Here is a 19014-nt window from a genome sequence, read left to right on the forward strand (position 1 = left end):
ATTTTATAAAACTTCAGTACAACATACTAGATATACAAAGAAAAAGTAAAATCAAGTCAGAGGGAGGAACAGAGTGATACAAAGTCTCCATGAACACTGAAGACAGTCAACCACCGCATTGAGTAACCAGAGGAGAGGCCACTCCTTCACTCTTAGGGAATACACAAACACAGCAGTGGGAAAAAAAAGGATGAATTTGCTCAAAGCTTTGCACTTTCAAGTGTGCTGGTTGTGGGCTAAATTGTGAACTGTTTGGGAAAAACTTCTTTTGTTTAGGCTCAGGTATTACCAGGTCATAAATCAATTTCCATATGAAAACGACCAACACTGCTTTCTTCATTAGTAAACTCTGACAAATGGTGGGTGTTTTGGAGAAGTGGATAAATGTATAGTGGAAGGAAGCTATGACATAGGTGCTGTCTGAAGAAATGGACAGTTCCCTTGCATTTTTTACCCCCAAGACAAAAAGCAAGGTAAAGTATTAAGCCTTTGAACACCACCCTAGTTATTTTATGGTGCCATAGGAAAACAATGCTGCCTAACCATCTGGTGATTAGTGTAGACTCTGAAGTTCATTCCAGGCTTTCTGTAGTGGAGCCTGGTGACCAGCAGCATGGTGGGCAGGCTTTGGAGTCCAGGAAACTGTCACTTTCTGTTTGTAAGGATTGAGCGGGCTATCCTCACCGGTAAAGTGGGGCAAGTCATTATGCCTTCTTTGTGGGGTTGCTGTGAGGATTACTCAGGTAAAACTCAGCACTGTGTCCAGCATAGAGGAAGCACTCAATAAACGTTTGCTCATAGTATCTTCTAAGAAAAAGACCCAATCTTAACACCTGAGTCTTCCCTCCGCTTCATCTGGACTAATGCCATTGCTCTGATGATTCTTCTAACCCTCCCACCCACCAGGTAATGTGCTTAAACTGACTCTGGATATCACCACTCAGCTTTATAATACCGTCTTTGCTTAGTCAGTTCTTTGTGTCTCTGTCCAATTTCCATTGACTTTCAGCTCTGTTTGGAGGAAATGGCCAGGATGTCTGGCTTTTTGGAGAACCCCTAGTACCCAACCCAGAGCACAGTACACTGTGACTGCTTAGCATGTAGTTGTGGAACAAATAATTTGATATTAAAATTTTGTTAATTTACTTGGTTTAGAAAAGTTCCTAGCTGGTGCATTTAAATGCACAATTTTCTGAAGCTAAAAATACACCCCTCCCCATAGTGCAATGAAGTAAAGTGCAGTGTTTGGAGAGAGGCTTACTGAAGAGTAAGATGTTTGTTTCCACGGCGTAGGGTAGGTTTTTCCCTTTGATTCTATGTGGTGGGTGGCAGCGTAGCCACCCTACTTGAGTTGGACAGGTGACCCAGCTGACACAAGTGCCGGGCGGTGCTGAACAGCAGTGTCTTTGCTGCGAATAAAACTGCTTTGTGTTCCACGGTCATGGACTTGGAAGGGACCTCTGCCGGTCGTGTGTGTGCTAAGTTGCTCCGTTGTCTTTGACTCTTTGCGACTCCAAGGACTGTAGCCCTCCAGGTTCCTCTGTCCCTGGGATTCTCCAGGCAAGAATACTGGAGTGGGTTGCCATGCCCTCCTCCAGGGGATCTTTCCGATCCAGGGATTGAACCCGTGTCTTTTATGTCTCCTGCATCGGCAGGCAGGTTCCTTGCCCCTAGCGCTACCTGGGAAACCCCTGCAGGTCCTGTGCTCCACTTTACAGATCAGGAAACTAAGGCCAGCACAGAGCAGGGTTCTTCTTCTGGTCAGATGAGGCCTAGATTTCAGGTTGCAGGCTAGCAGACCTTGTTGGCTGGGTCACCAGATCCTTTAAAAATAATCGTGGCGTCTTTAATAGCATCAGCACCTGTTGCTGCGGCTTCTGCAGGTCAGCAACTATCAATTTCTCCTCCTCAAAGCCGCGCTGCGGGTCTGTCGGGAGCCTTGTTTGCCTCCTCCCACAGCTGTCTGCATCGCCGGGGCCAAATGGGGGGCCCAGGAACCTTTCTGCCTGGATCCAATAAATCGCTCAGCCCAAATTTAGAAAGACAAGAAGCGACACAAATCACCGGGAAGGAGGACCCATTCGGGCATTCTCCGTCCCACCTAGTAGAGGCCCGAGCCCACCGCGGGGCCCCCGGTCCGTGCGTGGCTGGCCGAGGCCTGGGCAGCAGGGGCCTGGAACTAAGTGGGGCAATGCTTCTGAGCGACAACCTCAGGGTCTGCCAAGTGGAGCGCAGTTATCATCCTTCTTTGGGAAGTTTTGAGAATCAAACCGAACTGTGAATGCCTAAGACCTGCAGAAACACGTTTAGTTTGTCCTTATTGCCAGGACTGCTGTTACTGTCAGCTCCGGCACGGGTCTCCCGCCCGCCTTCCAGCCGGCAGCCCACCGCCCGCGACTGCCGGAGTCCGAAGGTGAAGGGCCGGCGGCCCGGGAGGCCGGAGCAGGGGGGGCGGTGGTCCAGCGCGCATGCGCGTCCGCGGCGCCCGCCCCTCTTAAGAGCGCAGCGCTGCCGCCGGGCCCCAGAGTCGGAGCCGCGCGCGCCCGCGTGGGGTCCCTGCGCTCCGCGTCGTCCGCAGCCCCGGGGGTTCAAGACTTCCGTGGGAGGCCCCCGGCTGTGCGCGCCCCCTACCCACAGCCCCCAGACCCCCGTGAGGGCGCACCGCCGGGAGAGAAGGAGTGCCGGACAGAGCTGGCCGCGACCGGAGAGCAGAGGAGGGGAGCGGGGCGAGCCGCCTGCTTGGATCCGCGCCCAGCAGCAGCCGCTGCCACCGCCAGCCCGGCCGGCTCCCGGGATCGCGGCGGGGCACGCCGGACCCTCATCTACGTCCCGGACGCCTGCGAGCGTCTGGAGGACCGACCGTCCGGCCGCGGAGCGGATCGTGGGGGCTGTGGCCGGGTGGTGGGGAGGTGCGCTGCCCCGGCGGCGCGGCCGGAGCCATGCGGACCGAGCTCGGAGCGCAGGAGGCTGGGCGCGGCCGACCGCTGCACTTGCTGCCTGGAGCCCTACGCCCGCTGCCCGGCTTCCTGGGCTCTTCTCACCGCCCGCTCAGGGTATAAAGGCAAGGAGACGCACTCGGGACCCCGGGGCTTAAACTCTGCGGAGCGCCCTGGCTCCAGGGACGCCCACTGGAGGTCCAGCTAGAGTGATCGTCCCCTCGGGGATGCACGGGCAGGGTCCCGTCGCGGGTGAAACCTCCGGGGGCTGCGCGACGGCAGCCCCGGGGACCATCTGACTCGTAACCCGGAGAGCTCGGTCGGCGAGTGCCCACGAATCCAAGGCTGCCTCTGCTCGGACCGCGCCGCCGGCCGAGGGAGGGCATGGCTTAGGTCCCGGACGTCGCGGCGGGGGCGGTGACCCGCGGACCGGACACTCGGCGAAGAGGACCCGGCCTCGGCACCGCGGGGACCAGGGCGCCGGAGTCGGTTTTGCGCCCTCGGAAGACGCTCCACCCGCGCCCAGGGTGGTGCCATGTGGGCCGGCCGCCACCCGGCAGCCGCCTCCCCGGACGCCGCTTCGCTCCTGCGGCTGCTGCTGGCCGCGCTGCTGGCGGCCGGGGCGCTGGCCAGCGGCGAGTACTGCCACGGCTGGCTGGACGCGCAGGGCGTCTGGCGCCTCGGCTTCCAGTGCCCCGAGCGCTTCGACGGCGGCGACGCCACCATCTGCTGCGGCAGCTGCGCGCTGCGCTACTGCTGCTCCAGCGCCGACGCGCGCCTGGACCAGGGCGGCTGCGACAACGACCGCCAGCAGGGCGCCGGCGAGCCCGGCCGCGCGGACAAAGACGGCCCCGACGGCTCGGCAGGTAGGCGGGCCGGGCCGGGCCGGGAGAGCCGGAAGGGGCGGAAGGGGCGCTGGCTCGCCGGCGTGCCCCGCGAGCCTGGAGAAAGGGAGGGAGTTATGAGCCTGCGATTGCCAGCCTGGAGTCTGGACTGGGCGGGGTTGGGGTGGGGCGGGTTGTGGTGGGCGGGGGACGGTGTCTGCACTCTGGCCCAGCCTTTAATGTGTGCGGAACCGGACACCGGTTCAGTGCCCTGGGCCTCAGTTGCCCCATCTGTCAGCTAGAGAGTGGCTTGGCTTGGCTTTTTCCCGAAACAAACAAGATCGTAACATGCAAGCCAGGGTTGGCCACAGACAGACCCACGTTCCTCCTCCCCAGGGATCTCTGTGCCCCTCCCCGTGTCTCCTGTCTGCATGAGTATAAGTCCCGAGAAAGGGTCCTGTCCTGGCGGGGGCACTCGAGGGCTCCCCAGAGGGAAGACAGCTCCGGGGCCTTCCCCGGGGTGATGGTGACGCGGCGCCCCCAGACCCCGGGAGAGTCTAGCTCTCCCTAAGACACGGCTCCCCCGGCCGGGTCTCCTTACCATGTCAGACCTGGTGAGTGTGACATCAGAGCGCTGCCAGTCTTGCTCTTTATGGCTTTGATTTTTTAATTATAGTTTTTCAAATTGCCCAAGTTAGAGTTGGAAAAAAATACGCCTGAAAGCATTTGATAGGTTCCACTTCCTCTGCTTGTCACCAGCCTCCAAGACCCCTTCCTACCTCGAAGACATACCGAGTGTGTTCAGGGAGGGAGGACATGGTCCGATGGAGGTGGAAGGGCACCCATAGCCTGGAGCAGCATCTCCTCTGTTTCTTTAGCAGGTATTGAGAAGGAGAGGACTTTGCACCCCGGGCCCCCTGGGTTCCAGCTGCCTGAGCTCCGCTCTGTTGGTCACTCTTCCCCAGAACTGGCTGGGCTTGTGAGAGGCAGCTCCTCTTGGTGTCCTTCAGTCTCACATTTCTGTTAGCCACCCTTCCCGATCTCTGCCTTGACTCAGAAGAGAAGGGAGGGTGACTGCAGTCCAGGAGCTGTCCTGGAAGGCAAGCCCAGTGCAGCTGGGTGTGCGGCTGCAGAGCAGACCTGGAGCTGGAGGGAGGAGCCAAGGGCACAGGACTCCCGGGGCCTGCCGAGTTGGCTGTAGATGGCCTCCCAGACTCCGCGGTGACTTCGGGCTAGTCGGTGGGCAGCCGGCTTCTCACGATCCTGTCGTGTGAGCGGATGCCTTCTGAGCTGCACTTTTGGATCTGTTTTCCTAAAAACCCTGTGCTTCTGCAGTCCAGAAGGACAGCATGTCTAATCAAGCAGTCTCCAGGGCTTCCAGGAGCACTGCCTTCTCTGCCCTGCATAGTTATTTAGGCTTCTGATTAAAATCCTGGAAAGAGAACAGTTATTTCTCCCCAAAACTCGTTATGTGGACTTAGACTGCTTTCAGTTAGTTACACTATAACGTTTGGGGTACTTTTTCTTAACTGTTAATTCCTTTACTTCTCAATAACATATAAGGCTGGTATCTTAATTTAGAAAATGTTATCTTCCATCATCAGCCTTTGGTTACATGCTTAATAAAGTATGTTTTACTGACAAGCCATCTTTTCTCTGTGGCTCTGTGTGGTTCTGTGTCCTAGAAACACTAACTCCAGAAATATCAGTGCTGTTAGAATAGCCACTGCCCTAGTGGACAGTTAGGATAAGAGGGTGTTTTGAGTCTCTGCCCTCGGGTGCTGGGGAGCTGCCCATCTTCCTGGACCGTGTACTGGCTGAGACCAGTGGGACCAGTCCTTGTCCTCATGTCCAATCAGATAGTCCGGGAGATGGGAAGGAACACCTCAAAAGACATGGGCTCTTGGTCATGTAGGTTGGGGTCCACAGAACCTTCCCACATGGTTCTTGGTCCCCATGAAGCCACTGTGTCCAGCTTCTGAAACCCCATAGTGCTAGGCCCACAGCACCTACCAATATCTTTGTAAGTAAAATAATTTTTTAAATGGAGCTCACTACTGACTTTAGGAAAGTGTTTATTTTTATCTTGACAGTTTTATTTTCTGGAATAAATCTTACTGGCTAGGTACGATGCCCACTGCTGTATGTCCTATGGCTTTCCCTGTGGTTCTCCACACAGAATTCAGTGTCCTAAGCCAGGCCTGTGACTCCTCCTCCACCACCTGGTCCTGCCTAAGCCCTTCTTGGCGCCCCTGGAGACACTTGTCCTCCTGGGTACCTTGTTTCATGCTGACCCATTGTCTGGACAGCTCCCCTGCTCCCTCCCCACCGCCCCCCATGCAGGCCCATCTCCCAGTTACCAGCCTTCAGCTTGGCAAGTGTCTATGGGAGGGCTTTTTTCCCTTAAAACCCTTCTTTGACCTTTGTGCCTTACAAACTCTTTTTGGAAATGGTTGTGACTAGGATGTGACCTAGATTTTTTATTTATTTGCCTGTGAAACAAGAACCTGTGAAAAACTGGTCAAAGAAGTTTGCAAGGAATGTGAATAACTTTCTGGGGAAAAGAAAAAACTTTGAAATACTATCGACTCATTTCTGTGCAGACCGCACAAACTTTAGGGCAGACTGAAATGTGGGCAGTGCAGTTACTGTAGGAATTTTAGAATAAACTCAATCTGCAAAACTCATATTTTTGCTAAATTGGATATCTGCTTCAAAGAGTGTTGCGACTGGTGAGTCTAGCTGTCAGCGTTAACAGCTTTGCTTTGGGAACCAACCCCCCGAGTCTGCAGGCAGGGCCTATTCCTCACCCCCTTTTCCTAAGCTCTTGATAAAGGACAGTGCTTCCTGTGCTGTGCGCTGCTGACAAGTGCGCACACCAGCCCGGCCACGGTTCCAAGATTCTGGGTACTGGTGTGGCTCATTTATTCACCTCTGCTGCCTATCACCGATTTTTACTGCATCCTTCCAGGAAGTCATCAGATTTTTACTGCCTCCTTCCAGGAAGTCATCATGGTATATCTCTCTCCTTTTCTTCAGTCCCCATCTACGTGCCCTTCCTCATCGTCGGATCAGTGTTTGTCGCCTTCATCGTCTTGGGGTCCCTCGTGGCTGCCTGCTGCTGCAGATGCCTCCGGCCCAAGCAGGAGCCGCAGTTGAGCCGGGCCCCGGGAGGGCCCCGCCTGGTGGAGACCATCCCCATGATCCCGAGCGCCAGCACCTCGCGGGGCTCCTCCTCCCGCCAGTCCAGCACAGCCGCCAGCTCCAGCTCCAGCGCCAACTCAGGGGCCCGGGCACCCCCAACCAGGTCCCAGACCAACTGTTGCCTGCCTGAGGGCACCATGAACAACGTGTACGTGAACATGCCCACAAACTTCTCCGTGCTCAACTGCCAGCAGGCCACCCAGATCGTGCCCCATCAGGGGCAGTACCTCCATCCCCCCTTCGTGGGGTACACCGTGCAGCCAGACTCAGTGCCCCTGACCCCGGTGCCCCCGTTCCTGGATGGGCTGCAGACTGGCTACAGGCAGCTCCAGGCTCCCTTCCCTCACACTAACAGTGAACAGAAGATGTACCCAGCGGTGACCGTGTAACTCAGAGGGTGGCCGGGGGCCTGGACCTGACCGGGGTGAGTGGGTGCTGTGGGCTTGGGAAGGATTCTAGCCTGGAAGTCTGTGCCTGTCCGTGTTGCTTATGGCACGGTTCTGTTGGATGGCTTCATTTGCCCCCAAACTGTATGAAAACATCTTTCTCCCAATTAGCGTTTCTAGATTTGTTTATCCTGGTTTATGATTGATTTATGATGGGAAAGAGCAGTCCCTGGAGATATGGCTCCTTGACATCTATAAGCCTTTAAGTGCCCTTGAGGTATGGCTGTCAAAAGAATTTTGTAAACGGATGAAGTGTTTTTATTATTTTGTTATTATTACTTTTTTGGGGTGTTTTTTTTTTTTGGTATAAGATCAGAATTGCTGTTGTCTCCCTGTTACCTGGGCTGGTTTCTAATAAGCATCTAAGGTTTTAGGGGAGATGCAAAGAGCAACAGTTCTTATAAAAGGAAGCCAACCTGGACTCAAACGTTAGTCCTTGATCTCAGTATTTCCCAGGCACATCTTAATTTGTTGTAAAAAGATATATATATTATCTATTTTTGTGCTTTTCAGGGGGTCTGTTTTGTGCTTTTTTACCTTGTGTAGAGATCTTATTACAAAGTGATTTTCTACATTAAAAAAAAGACTGAAAGAAATTGTATAGTTCTTAACTGATGACATTTCAGAACTCTGGGATTATTTTAATCTTGAAGTAGTGGATGGTGTAGTAATAAAACCATTCATCCCCTTCTTGATTGTATCTTTTAAATTTCTGGCTTTACCTTGATATCTGAGAAGAAGTAATTGTTTTTGTGTTGAAATCATAAACTGTATCACCTGCTACTTCTCCAGATTACTTTTTAATTTTGTCACGTGGTATGGCTTGGCTTTCATTCTGTTTGGTGTTCAGATCTCCATGTCCATATGGTACTAAGTGCAGGTAATTACTGTTGTTATAAATGTTATAACATCAGCCTTTCTGCCCAGATCTGATAAAACATTTTCTTATTTTCCCTATAAAAACTCACATGCTTTATAAAGATACTTAGTATCGTTTCTCAGCCATAATCCCAGTCTTGGGATGAAATTTAAACCACAAATACGATTTACTGTGCAAATCATAGGCTTTTTATACTGTCGTTATCAAAACGTCTTATTTTTTCAAGCTAGAGGGACTGTTGAGACGAGCTTTTCTAAGTAGATATTGTCTTTCTTCCCCACAAAGTTAGTTCTTGTTTTCCTCTCTCTCAGTCCTCAGCAAGCACTGTATTCGTTACCAGCATTGTGAATTATGAATCTCAAGTGAATTTATTTGTGTATTGTTCACTTATAAGAAATAAGTCAAAATGTGTGCCAATAACTTTCCGAATGCTAGCAAAACCAAGGTTTGTAATTAAATGGCCATAAGGTATGGTCTGTTCCATATTTATATCTATATCTGTGGATACCTGTCATCAACCATCTGTCTACCTGTTTGATTGCTTGTATGCATCTACCTGTTATCTCATGACTGAATAATGTAAAACCATTGTTGGCAATTGGTGTCAACAAGATACTCCATCAAACCTCTTAATAACCAAAGGCAGGGGAAAATCATTTTACTTATTAATAAATATTTTATGGGATGAATTGCTAGAGTTGTTTTTTTTTTAAATTTTCTTCTTGGTAATTTTTCAGATGGTCTATTAAACCTGTTAATAGAGTAAAATTGCTAAAAATCATAAATACTGCTTTCTAGAACCAAGAGCCTGCCTTTAAAAGTGATTAATATCTGGGAAAGTGATGGTGTGTTCTGAGTCAGTGGGTATCATTTTACGTGTGTCTTGGGAAATGTTGACAGCCCAGAAACAAACAGTTCTTTGGGGTCATTATACTATCAGGCTAATGTGTGTTCTGTACATTGTCTTTGACGGAGGATTCTAGCTTATCTAAGGAAGTAAAATTCCTAGGAATTTGGAGGTAAAAGGAGCCTCAGAGATCGCCCAGACGAAAGATTAGCAAACTTTTTTTTTTTTTTTTCTGTGAAGAGCCAAATTGTAAATATTTTAGCCTTTGCCTGTTGTCTCAAACTATTTGGCTGTGCTGTTACAGCACAAAAGTAGCCATAGAAGGCACATAAATGAGTGTGTCTGGGTTCCAATAAAACCTGATAGATGGACACTGAAATTTGAATTTTATGTAATTTTCACATGTTACGAAATTCTCTACTTTTGATTTGATTTTTTCCCCAGCCATTTCAAAATGTAAAAGCTATCATTAGCCCTAGGGCTATACAAATCCAGTGTGCCAGATTTGGCCATTAGGCCATGGTTTCCCAATCCCTTGTGGCTCAGCTGGTGAAGAATCTGCCTGCAGTGCAGGAGACCTGGGTTCAGTCCCTGGGTCGGGAAGATCCCCTGGAGAAGGGAGAGGCTGCCCACGACAGTATTCTGGCCTGGAGAACTCCGTGGACTGTATAATCCATGGGGTCACAAAGGGTTGGACACGACTGAGTGACTTTCACTTTCCCAACCCCTAATCTCGTCCATGGGCTTCCCAGGTGGCTCAGTGGTAAAGAATCCACCTGCCAGGGCAGGAGATGAGGGTTCAGTCCTTGGGTTGGGAAGATCTCTGGAGAAGGAAATGGCAACCCACTCCACTCTTCTTACCTGGAAAATCGCGTGGACAGAGGAGCCTGGGGGGTTGCAGAGTCAAACACGACTAAGTGGCTCACACACACATAGTCCAGTCCATTGTTACTTGGCACTGGGTCCCCATGCAGTGTTCTCAGCAGCCTTTTCTAAACACACACAGATGGAGGGTGCCTGCTTCTCTATACGGGACTGTCTGACTTTGTCTTCTCTTCAATATCATGATTCAAGCAAAAGTGCACTTTAATGAAGGACATGAGTTTTTCCCTTAGTGAATGCTACTTGGTCTTTCAAAAAAATATAACATCCCTAGAAGCAACTTCAGATCTCTTCAGTTTTAGTCAAAGCTGGAGAAATGGAGCTGACAAAGTATCCATAAAAACATTCAAACACCTGGTTTTCGGTATACCTTCCTTACTGCCAGGAAATCAGAACCGGTGAAGTGTAACGTGTACCCTGCAGAAACACTATAAACCTATGGGAAAAGGAAAAGCACATACAGACAGGAAGTAGTCTACTGCTACACACCCTCTGTGCGGAAAACTTCAGCGTCGGCTGGTTCACGATGGTTCGGGGGCATTTTGGGTTCCCGCTTGTAAGAGAGTCAGATCCTTTGACAGCAGGGAAGAAATTAACTAGGTTTCAGCATCCACTTGAGAACCTGGAAACTCCCTGTCTCCTATCTCTAATGCTGCCGGTGGGAAAGTTAAATTTTAACAAGAATATCAACAGCCAAAGTGGCGAGAAGACCATTGAGACAAATGTGTTTTTCCAGTGTGTTTACTCTGCGATGCTCACCTTCAAGCCAGCCTTCCGCTTCTGATCAAGTCCTTAGACTCGTGACTAAGGACATATTTCACTTATTAAATTTACCTCGAGCTCATTTTTTCAAGATTGCACTGTCATGGTCCATGAATTCTGTGACTTGTATTTCCTTTGTGTTCTGTTGCAAATTAGGATTTAAGTTTCCTCTGAAAACATCTCCTGAGGAATGCAAGAAGGTGAGAATGGGGTTGGCGAGGCAAGCGGGGCAGAAGTTCTGGGCAAGCGAGAGAAAAGTTGTTGTTTTGTCACTAAGTTGTGTCTGACTTTTTTGTGACCCCATGGACTGTACCCTCCAGGCTCCTCTGTCCATGAGCCTCTCCAGGCAAGAGTACTGGAGTGGGTTGCCATGCCCTCCTCCAGGGGTTCTTCCCATCCCAGGGTTCGAACTCCATTTCTCCTGCATTGGCAGGAGGATTCTTTACCACTAATCACCTGGAGAAAAGTTTAAATAGAGCTGCAAGTGGGGCTCAGAAAGTTTGGAATACCGCTTTCTCTCCTCAAGTAGCCCCTGCCCAATGACAGCAATCACCCTTCGTCCCTTTTTCTCTCGAAATTTTGGCAGTGTTTCCTTGCAAGTTCACAGCAGTCTTTTGCTTACATAACATCTTCCCACCACACACGTGCCCAGCTATTCATTAAAGTGGTTTAAATTAATGCACAGACACTTGCTTTTAGTTGCTTAAACTTCCTGAGTGTGTAAAAGGAATACGTTTATTTATAATCGACTTTAGCATTGTGGCTTCCCAGGAACTTGGCCTGGTCCTCCTCTAGTCTGTCAAAGTGCAGCATTAAAATGAGTCACGGTTGTTTGACTCCATCTTGAGGGGGCGGTGTGCTGGTGGCATCTGGGGAGAGGGGTTACGCGGGGTCAGAAATGAGCCTGACCCTGTCGGTCGTCAGGAGGGAAGGCCAGTGTCTCGGGCACCTGATGGACTTGATGGTTGCTGCCCAATGAGTCAGGTATCAGCAGCTGTGGCTGACTGAACTTGCTGGGAGTTTTTTGTTTTTATTCTATTTAATTTTTTTGGTCAATTTTTAAAATTTTTATTTTATATTGGAGTATAACTGATTAATAATGTGATAGTTTCAGCTGTACAGCAAAGTGAGTCAGTTATATTCATATATCTGTTCTTTTTCAGACTGATGCTGAAGCTGAAACTCCAATACTTTGGCCACCTGATGTGAAGGGCTGACTCATTGGAAAAGACCCTGATGCTGGGAAAGATTGAAGGCGGGAGGAAAAGGAGATGAGAGAGGATGAGATGGTTGGATGGCATCACTGACTCAATGGACATGAGTTTGAGTAAACTCTGGGGGTTGGTGATGGACAGGGAGGCCTGGCATGCTGCAGGCCATGGGGTCGAAAAGAGTCAGACACGCCTGAGTGACTGAACTGAACTGATTCTTTTTCAAATTCTTTTCCCATTTAGGTTGTTACGTGATACTGAGCAGAATTCCCTGTGTTATTCAGTAGGTCCTGTTGGTTCTTTTAAATGTAGTCGTGTGTACATGTCCATCTCAAACTCTCTATCCTTTCCTCCCGCTTCCGCCCGGTAACCGTAAGTTCATTCTCTAAGTCTGTGCACTACCCTGAAGGTGTAGGTGTCTGATCTCATCTGATCTTGGAAGCTAAACAGGGTCTGTCCTGGTTAGTGCTTGGATAGCACTTTTTAACATGATCACTTCCCTATTTTGTTTATTTCCTTCGAGTCTTGAACAGGAACTAAATTACAGTGTCTGAGAACGCTGTGGAGGAATCCGCAGACCTAGAGTGGGTGGCCGCAGGAACTTAAAAAACCCAGAGGAACGCCCAGGAGCCTGGCAGTGTGTCGGAACCTGGCCACTGGGGAGATCACATGTCTTGCGCTCATACAGGGCTTGCCAGGTGGCTCAGTGGTAAAGAATCCACCCGCCAATGCAAGAGACACAAGAGACCCCTGGGCTGGAAAGATCCCCTGGAGGAAGACATGGCAACCCACTCCAGTATTCTTGCCTGGAGAACCCCATGGGCAGAGGAGCCTGGTGGGTACAGTCCACGGGGTCGCAAAGACTAAGACGCCACTGAGCGAGCACATGCGCGTGTGCGTGCGGAGCCCTTGCATTGTTTGAGGAGCAGCCTATATATTGCAAGGAAGAATGAGTCACGCACACGAGTGAGAACCCCACTCCCTGGTGTCACCCTTGATCCTCCCTCTCCTCCCCTTCTTAGATGGTAGAGCAAGGAGGACAGCTCCGTCCTTCTGCCCTCTCTCTCTTTTTTAAGAACCAGAGATGAACTATTTTCATTGGCCCATTCATTCCAAAATACTTATATAGATTTCTTGGACTTCTGAGCATTTTTTCTTTTTTTCAATATAAATTTATTTATTTTAATTGGAGGCTAATTACGTTACAATATTGTATTGGTTTTGCCATACATCAGCATGAATTGAAAACATGAATGTTACTGTGATTTAAGTACCTTTCAAGTGGGCAAGTGAAAGATGATGAAGAGAAGTTATTAACCCCTTTCCTGAAAATCATGGCACTATATGGGCACACGTGTGTCCTGCAGATTTGTCAGTGAAAGATGAAAAGATAAAGCCCTGGGAAAACAGTCCCTCCTGTCTAGAATGTTTGGTATTTTTGAATATTAAGTATAACCCACATTTTTGGGGGCTCCAGAATCACTGCAGATGGTGACTGCAGCCATGAAATTAAAAGACGCTTACTCCTTGGAAGAAAAGTTATGACCAACCTAGATAGCATATTCAAAAGCAGAGACATTACTTTGCTGACTAAGGTCCGTCTAGTCAAGGCTATGGTTTTTCCAGTAGTCATGTATGGATGTGAGAGTTGGACTGTGAAGAAGGCTGAGCGCCGAAGAATTGATGCTTTTGAACTGTGGTGTTGGAGAAGACTCTTGAGAGTCCCTTGGACTGCAAGGAGATCCAACCAGTCCATTCTAAAGGAGATCAACCCTGGGATTTCTTTGGAAGGAATGATGCTAGAGCTGAAACTCCAGTACTTTGGCCACCTCATGAGAAGAGTTGACTCATTGGAAAAGACTGTGATGCTGGGAGGGATTGAGGGCAGGAGGAGAAGGGGACGACCGAGGATGAGATGGCTGGATGGCATCACTGACTTGATGGACGTGAGTCTGAGTGAACTCCGGGAGATGGTGATGAACAGGCAGGCCTGGCATGCTGCGATTCATGGGGTCGCAAAGAATCGGACACGACTGAGCGACTGAACTGAACTGAACCGACAGTACTTTGAGATAAAATGTAGGGGGTTGGCTGTAATGGTCATTTTACTTTTCACAGTTAAATGTTCAGAATGCCGTCAACACACTCAAAACTGAAGGACATAGATTCAAATCAAGAAAAATAAATTTAGAATTAATGTCTAAAAATTTTTCCATGAGAGATGATAAAAAACGGGTAAAAATGATGGCAGCTTTCAGATCAATTTTATTTTTTTATTTTTTATTTTTTTTTTTTCAGATCAATTTTAAACATAAAACTGGCATCTTAATTTCACACATCTTGAAATGCAGGTCTTTCCATTTAGAAAACCCATAGTTTACACGAGACATTATTTACTCAGTAGACATGACAGCTTTAGAAGACTGATTGCCATCTGTATCATGTATATAAAATTGCCACGTGTGTGTGCACATAAGTGTCCAGAATTCACAGAGGGAAAATGGGAACCGGAATGACTTATTATATGAAGCTGTCTCATCCATGACTCTGCTCAGGGTCCTTGACTATTATTTTGAACCTGGAATTTGTTTGCAGGGCTCAGCTTTTCCTGTTTTGATAGAGTTGGTTCTGTCCACCCACGCTAAAAGTAGATGGGCCCAGGTTTGAACCCATTTCTGCCACTTGCTGTGTGGCCTTGGAGGAGGGTTGCTAGTCTTTGAACCTTGGTGTGAATTCTGTGAAAGGGGATTAACACCCACCTTCTACGGTTGGCATGGGGATGGAGGACTTGGCATCATACAATTCTGGTGGCATCCAGTAGGTTTCTGTGATACACATAGAACTTAACTTCTTTTCAGATGTTTTTAACCTGCTCAATATAAAGAAATATGCACTTTATATGACAAAGTATATCACATAAGTATATATGTGCATCTTTATAGGAGAACCAGCTTAGGATATTTCCCTTATTTTTGTTTCAACAACTAACAGGTTTTACCTGGGTTAGTCTACATTTCTTGTATTTTGGGGTTGCCTGGAGAAGGCAATGGCACCCCACTCCAGTACTCTTGCCTGGAAAATCCCATGGACGGAGGAGCTTGGTAGTCCATGGTGTCCATGGGGTCCATGGGGTCCTGCAGTCCTTGGGGTCGCTAAGAGTCAGACACGACTAAGCGACTTCACTTTCACTTTCCACTTTCATGCATTGGAGAAGGAAATGGCAACCCATTCCAGTTTTCTTGCCTGGAGAATCCCAGGGATGGGGGAGCCTGGTGGGCTGCCTTCAATGGGGTCGCACAGAGTCGGACACGACTGAAGCGACTTAGCAGCAGCAGCATTGTACTTGTATGGGCGTCCATGGTGGCTCAGATGGTAAAGAATCCACCTGCAATGCAGGAGACCTGGGTTCGCTCTCTGGGTCGGGAAGATCCCCTGGAGGAGGGCATGGCAACCCACTCCAGTATTCTTGCCTGGAGAATCCCATGGACCGAGGAGCCTGGCTACAGTCCATGGGGTCCCAAAGAGTCAGACACGACTCTGCGACAGCATGCACGCACAGTGGACTTGTGCAGAACTGGCCTCTGACCCTGGAGTCATTTCCATTCATCATAACACCCCGAATACCTGCATTACTTTGCTGTTGCTTTGTAAATTCCCAGGCTCTCTCTGCTCCCTGTGTCTCTACTAGATTTGGTAGTTCCTCCCAAGCCTTCCTACTCTGCCACTTGGCATCTCTTTGAAGCAGTTATGGTTCAGTCTAGAACCTGGACTGAAACATTAAAATTTCCCACTGAATTACAACCAAGCACACACATCTGAAATCTACATCACAGTGAACCATCACCCAGATCAAGAATCGAAAATATCCACTTGATAGCACCCTTAGAAAATAAGTGCTCTTTTGCCACCAATGATTAGCATCACCTGGTTTTGAGTATCCTACAAATGGAATCACACAGTATGTACTCTTCTGCATCTCACTGTTATGACTAGTGTTGAGTAGGGCTATGTATTCCTCTTCTCCGCTGTGTACTATTCCACACATGGACGGCAGTGTAAGTGTAATTATTGATCAACTCTACTGTAGATGGAGTTAGTGGAGGACAGAGGAGCCTGGCATGCTGTAGTCCATGACAAAGAGTGGGACACAGCTTAGCAACTGAAAAAACTTGTTGGACACAGGTTGTTTTCAGTTTGGGGCTGTTAGAAATAGGCAGTTAGGAACATTTTGAAACTTGTGTTTTGGTGAACAAAAACACTCGGTTCTCTTGGGTGGAATTTCAGAGGTAGAGTTGCTATGGTGTAAGATATAGTTGTAGATATTTGCCTTAGTATAATAGATATGGTCATTGACACACCAGTTATTTTTAACAGAAATTTGTGTAAGGAATTGGTTAAACAAGTGTGAGAGGCAGCAGAAGGGGACGCTGAGGTAACTCAGAGGGAGACAGAATTGTTACCCACTCGAGGCAGTTACTACCCCAGGGTCAAAGTGAAGGGAAGAAGCTGGGGTGTTGGAATCTGGGAGCTGGAGGACCTGCCATGCTCAGAGAGGGGGTACCTGCAGACTGGTGTCCAAAGAGTCACAGGGAGGCTGATTCTGGGGATATCTATGTTAAATAAAGCAGTGTGTACATGTCAATTCCAGACTCCCAGTCTAGCCCTTCCTCCAACCCTTCCCCCATAGTAACCATAAGTTCATTCTCTTAAGTCTGTGAGTTGATTTCTGTTTTGAAAATAACTCATTTGTATGATTTTTTAAAGCTTTGTCTTAATTCAATATTTTCTGTCACTGACGATGCGTTGGTGGAACAGCTCATGGTGTACAAATTGTTCTCATATCCATTTCCTCCTCCTGGATGAGAATGAGACAGTCTCCTTCTCCTAAAGTCTCATGGATCTCCAGGGAGGCATCTTGTGCCCACACTGCTTCAGTACCTTGTACACACCTCACTTTTATGTTGAGCTGGAATAAGACGGGCCACGAATTCTCTGGAACGCCTTCCATGGAAAGGCAGGGCTGTCAGTCACCTCCTCTGGGATCTGGGGTGTGAGGGGCCCTGTGGCTTCTGACTGATGGCATTTGGGGAAGTGATTCTGTGGTGTCTCCAGGCCGGACCTCAGCTCAGCTTCGACTTCTTCCTCTTGGATGCCGGAGCTGCCACAAATGACCTCTGACTGTAGTGAGAGTGAAACTGTGGGTGTGAAAGTGAAAATGTTAGCCGCTCAGTCGTGTCTGACTCTTTGCGACCCCATGGACTACAGCCCGCCAGGCTTCTCTGTCCCCTGGGATTCTCCAGGCAAGAATACTGGAGTGGGTTGCTGTTTCCTCCTCCAGGGGATCTTCCCAACCCAGGGATTGAACCTGTGTCTCCTGCAATGCAGGCAGATTCACAGTTTGAATCACTGAAACTGTGGGTAACCATGAGTTAAATCCATTTCACCTGTGACTAGACTTCACAAATCAAGGTTGTTTTAATTGTTGTTAGGAAGGACTTGCGTGTCCTTCATTAGGGAGTCTGAACAAGAGGTTTCCTAGCGACCAGGGAGTCAGCTGTGTCTAGTTCTAGCTGAGCCTGTTAAGACTGGTCCTGACAGGAGCACCCGCCCTCCAGCTGGGCCGGCCTGCATGGCCTCCTGACCTCGTGACGTCAGAGGACCCCAACCCCACCTTGAGTGGGTGCTGCCCGCCTCCTGCATCTCCATGCCTCATCCCATGAATACCCCGCCCTTGCCTTCTGGAGAGCTGGTCTGAAGCTTGTTCTACCATCTTCTTGGACCTTGTGGATAAACCCCTCTTTGCTGCAAACCCCTGGTGTTTTTTGGGCTGTGGCTCCTGACAGCATGTTGGGCAAGCGGACCTGGTTTGATGACAAGGTGAGACCAGGTGGCGGGGTCACCAGTGAGGCTCAGAGGCGCGGGCGGCTCGGCCACTGCAGTTCCCAGGTGATGGCTTAGCATCGTCAGCAGTCGCTGCTGCTGAACTCTGTGCAAATCACTGATTCAAGAGCAAAAGAAATGGTTGTTCTTTTTCTTCTTTAAAAAAAAATTGTAAAATACACAAAATTTGCCACTCTGACTCACTTTAAGTGTACAGTTCAGTAGCATTGAGGACCTTCATGTTGTTGTAAACCTGCACCACCATCCATCTCTAGAACTGTTTTTTCACCTTCCCAAACTCAAAACCTCTGTACCCTAAACACTCACTTCCTGTACCTCTTTTACCCAGACCCTGACGACCACCATTCCACTTTAGGGAGGGGAAAGATTTTATTATTTATATTTTATTGAAGTAGAGTTGATTGACTAGTATTGATTATAATATTCGTTTCACGTGAAGTATAGTTGGTTGACTAATATGATTACAATGTTAGTTTCATGTGAATTATTTTTAGATTATATTTCGTTAAAAGTTATTGCAAGATAATGGTTATAATTCACTGTGCTGTATAATATATTCTTGTTGCTTGGCTGTTTTATACATAGTAGTTGTGCCTCTTACTCCGTTCCCTACTGGAAACCACTGGTTCTACCTGTGAATCTGTTTCTGTTTTGCATATACATTCATTTGTATTATATTTTGAATTCCACATGATTGATATCACACAGTATTTGTCCTTCTCTGACTTATTTCACCAAGCACAGGATTCTCTAGGTACGTCTACATTGCTGCAAATGACAAGATTTATTCTTTTTATGACTGAGTAATATCCCACTGAGTGTGTGTGCATGTGTGTGCTGTATCTTCTTAATCCCATCCTCTGCTCATGGGCACTTGGGCTGTTTCCATGGCTTGGCTACTGCCAGTAGCGTTTCTGTGATCACTGAGGTGCATGTACCTTTTCAAATTAGTGTTTTCATTTTTTTTCCAAATATATACCCAGGAGTGGAATTGCTGGCTCATATGGTAGCTCTATTTTCAGTTTTTTGAGGAACTCCATACTGTTTTCTGTAGTGGCTGTGCTGACTTACATTCCCAGCAATAGTGTAGGAGGGTTCTTTTTTTGTTTTCCAGAGCTTCT

At 48.5% G+C, this 19014-nt stretch overlaps 2 protein-coding genes across 2 annotated transcripts in view; both read left to right on the plus strand.

Annotated features, from left to right (window-relative positions):
* LOC120883220 (phospholipid-transporting ATPase IB-like) overlaps nt 1-3144 on the plus strand; it is a 111927-nt gene extending 108783 nt beyond the window's left edge. The window contains exon 34 of the mRNA XM_040267258.1: nt 2328-3144. Coding sequence (XP_040123192.1) covers nt 2328-3144 — 817 coding nt within the window. The remainder of the gene's footprint in view (nt 1-2327) is intronic.
* Nucleotides 3145-3454: 310 nt separating this feature from the next.
* On the plus strand, nt 3455-8979 carry SHISA2 (shisa family member 2). Its single transcript, XM_040266774.1, has 2 exons — nt 3455-3802; nt 6800-8979. The coding sequence occupies exons 1-2, from the start codon at nt 3472-3474 to the stop codon at nt 7351-7353; spliced, it is 885 nt and encodes a 294-aa protein (XP_040122708.1). The 5' UTR covers nt 3455-3471; the 3' UTR covers nt 7354-8979.
* The last annotated feature ends 10035 nt before the right edge of the window (nt 8980-19014 follow it).

The sequence above is a fragment of the Oryx dammah genome, unplaced genomic scaffold, assembly GCF_014754425.2.
Source record: "Oryx dammah isolate SB20612 unplaced genomic scaffold, SCBI_Odam_1.1 HiC_scaffold_24, whole genome shotgun sequence".
NCBI lineage: Eukaryota > Metazoa > Chordata > Mammalia > Artiodactyla > Bovidae > Oryx > Oryx dammah.

Excerpts from the sequence above, each read along its gene's own strand:
- SHISA2 (XM_040266774.1), top strand. The coding sequence starts at position 3,472 with ATGTGGGCCGGCCGCCACCCGGCAGCCGCCTCCCCGGACGCCGCTTCG. Across the intron at positions 3,803-6,799 it reads CGGCCCCGACGGCTCGGCAG|TCCCCATCTACGTGCCCTTC; the intron begins GTAGGCGGGCCG and ends CCTTTTCTTCAG.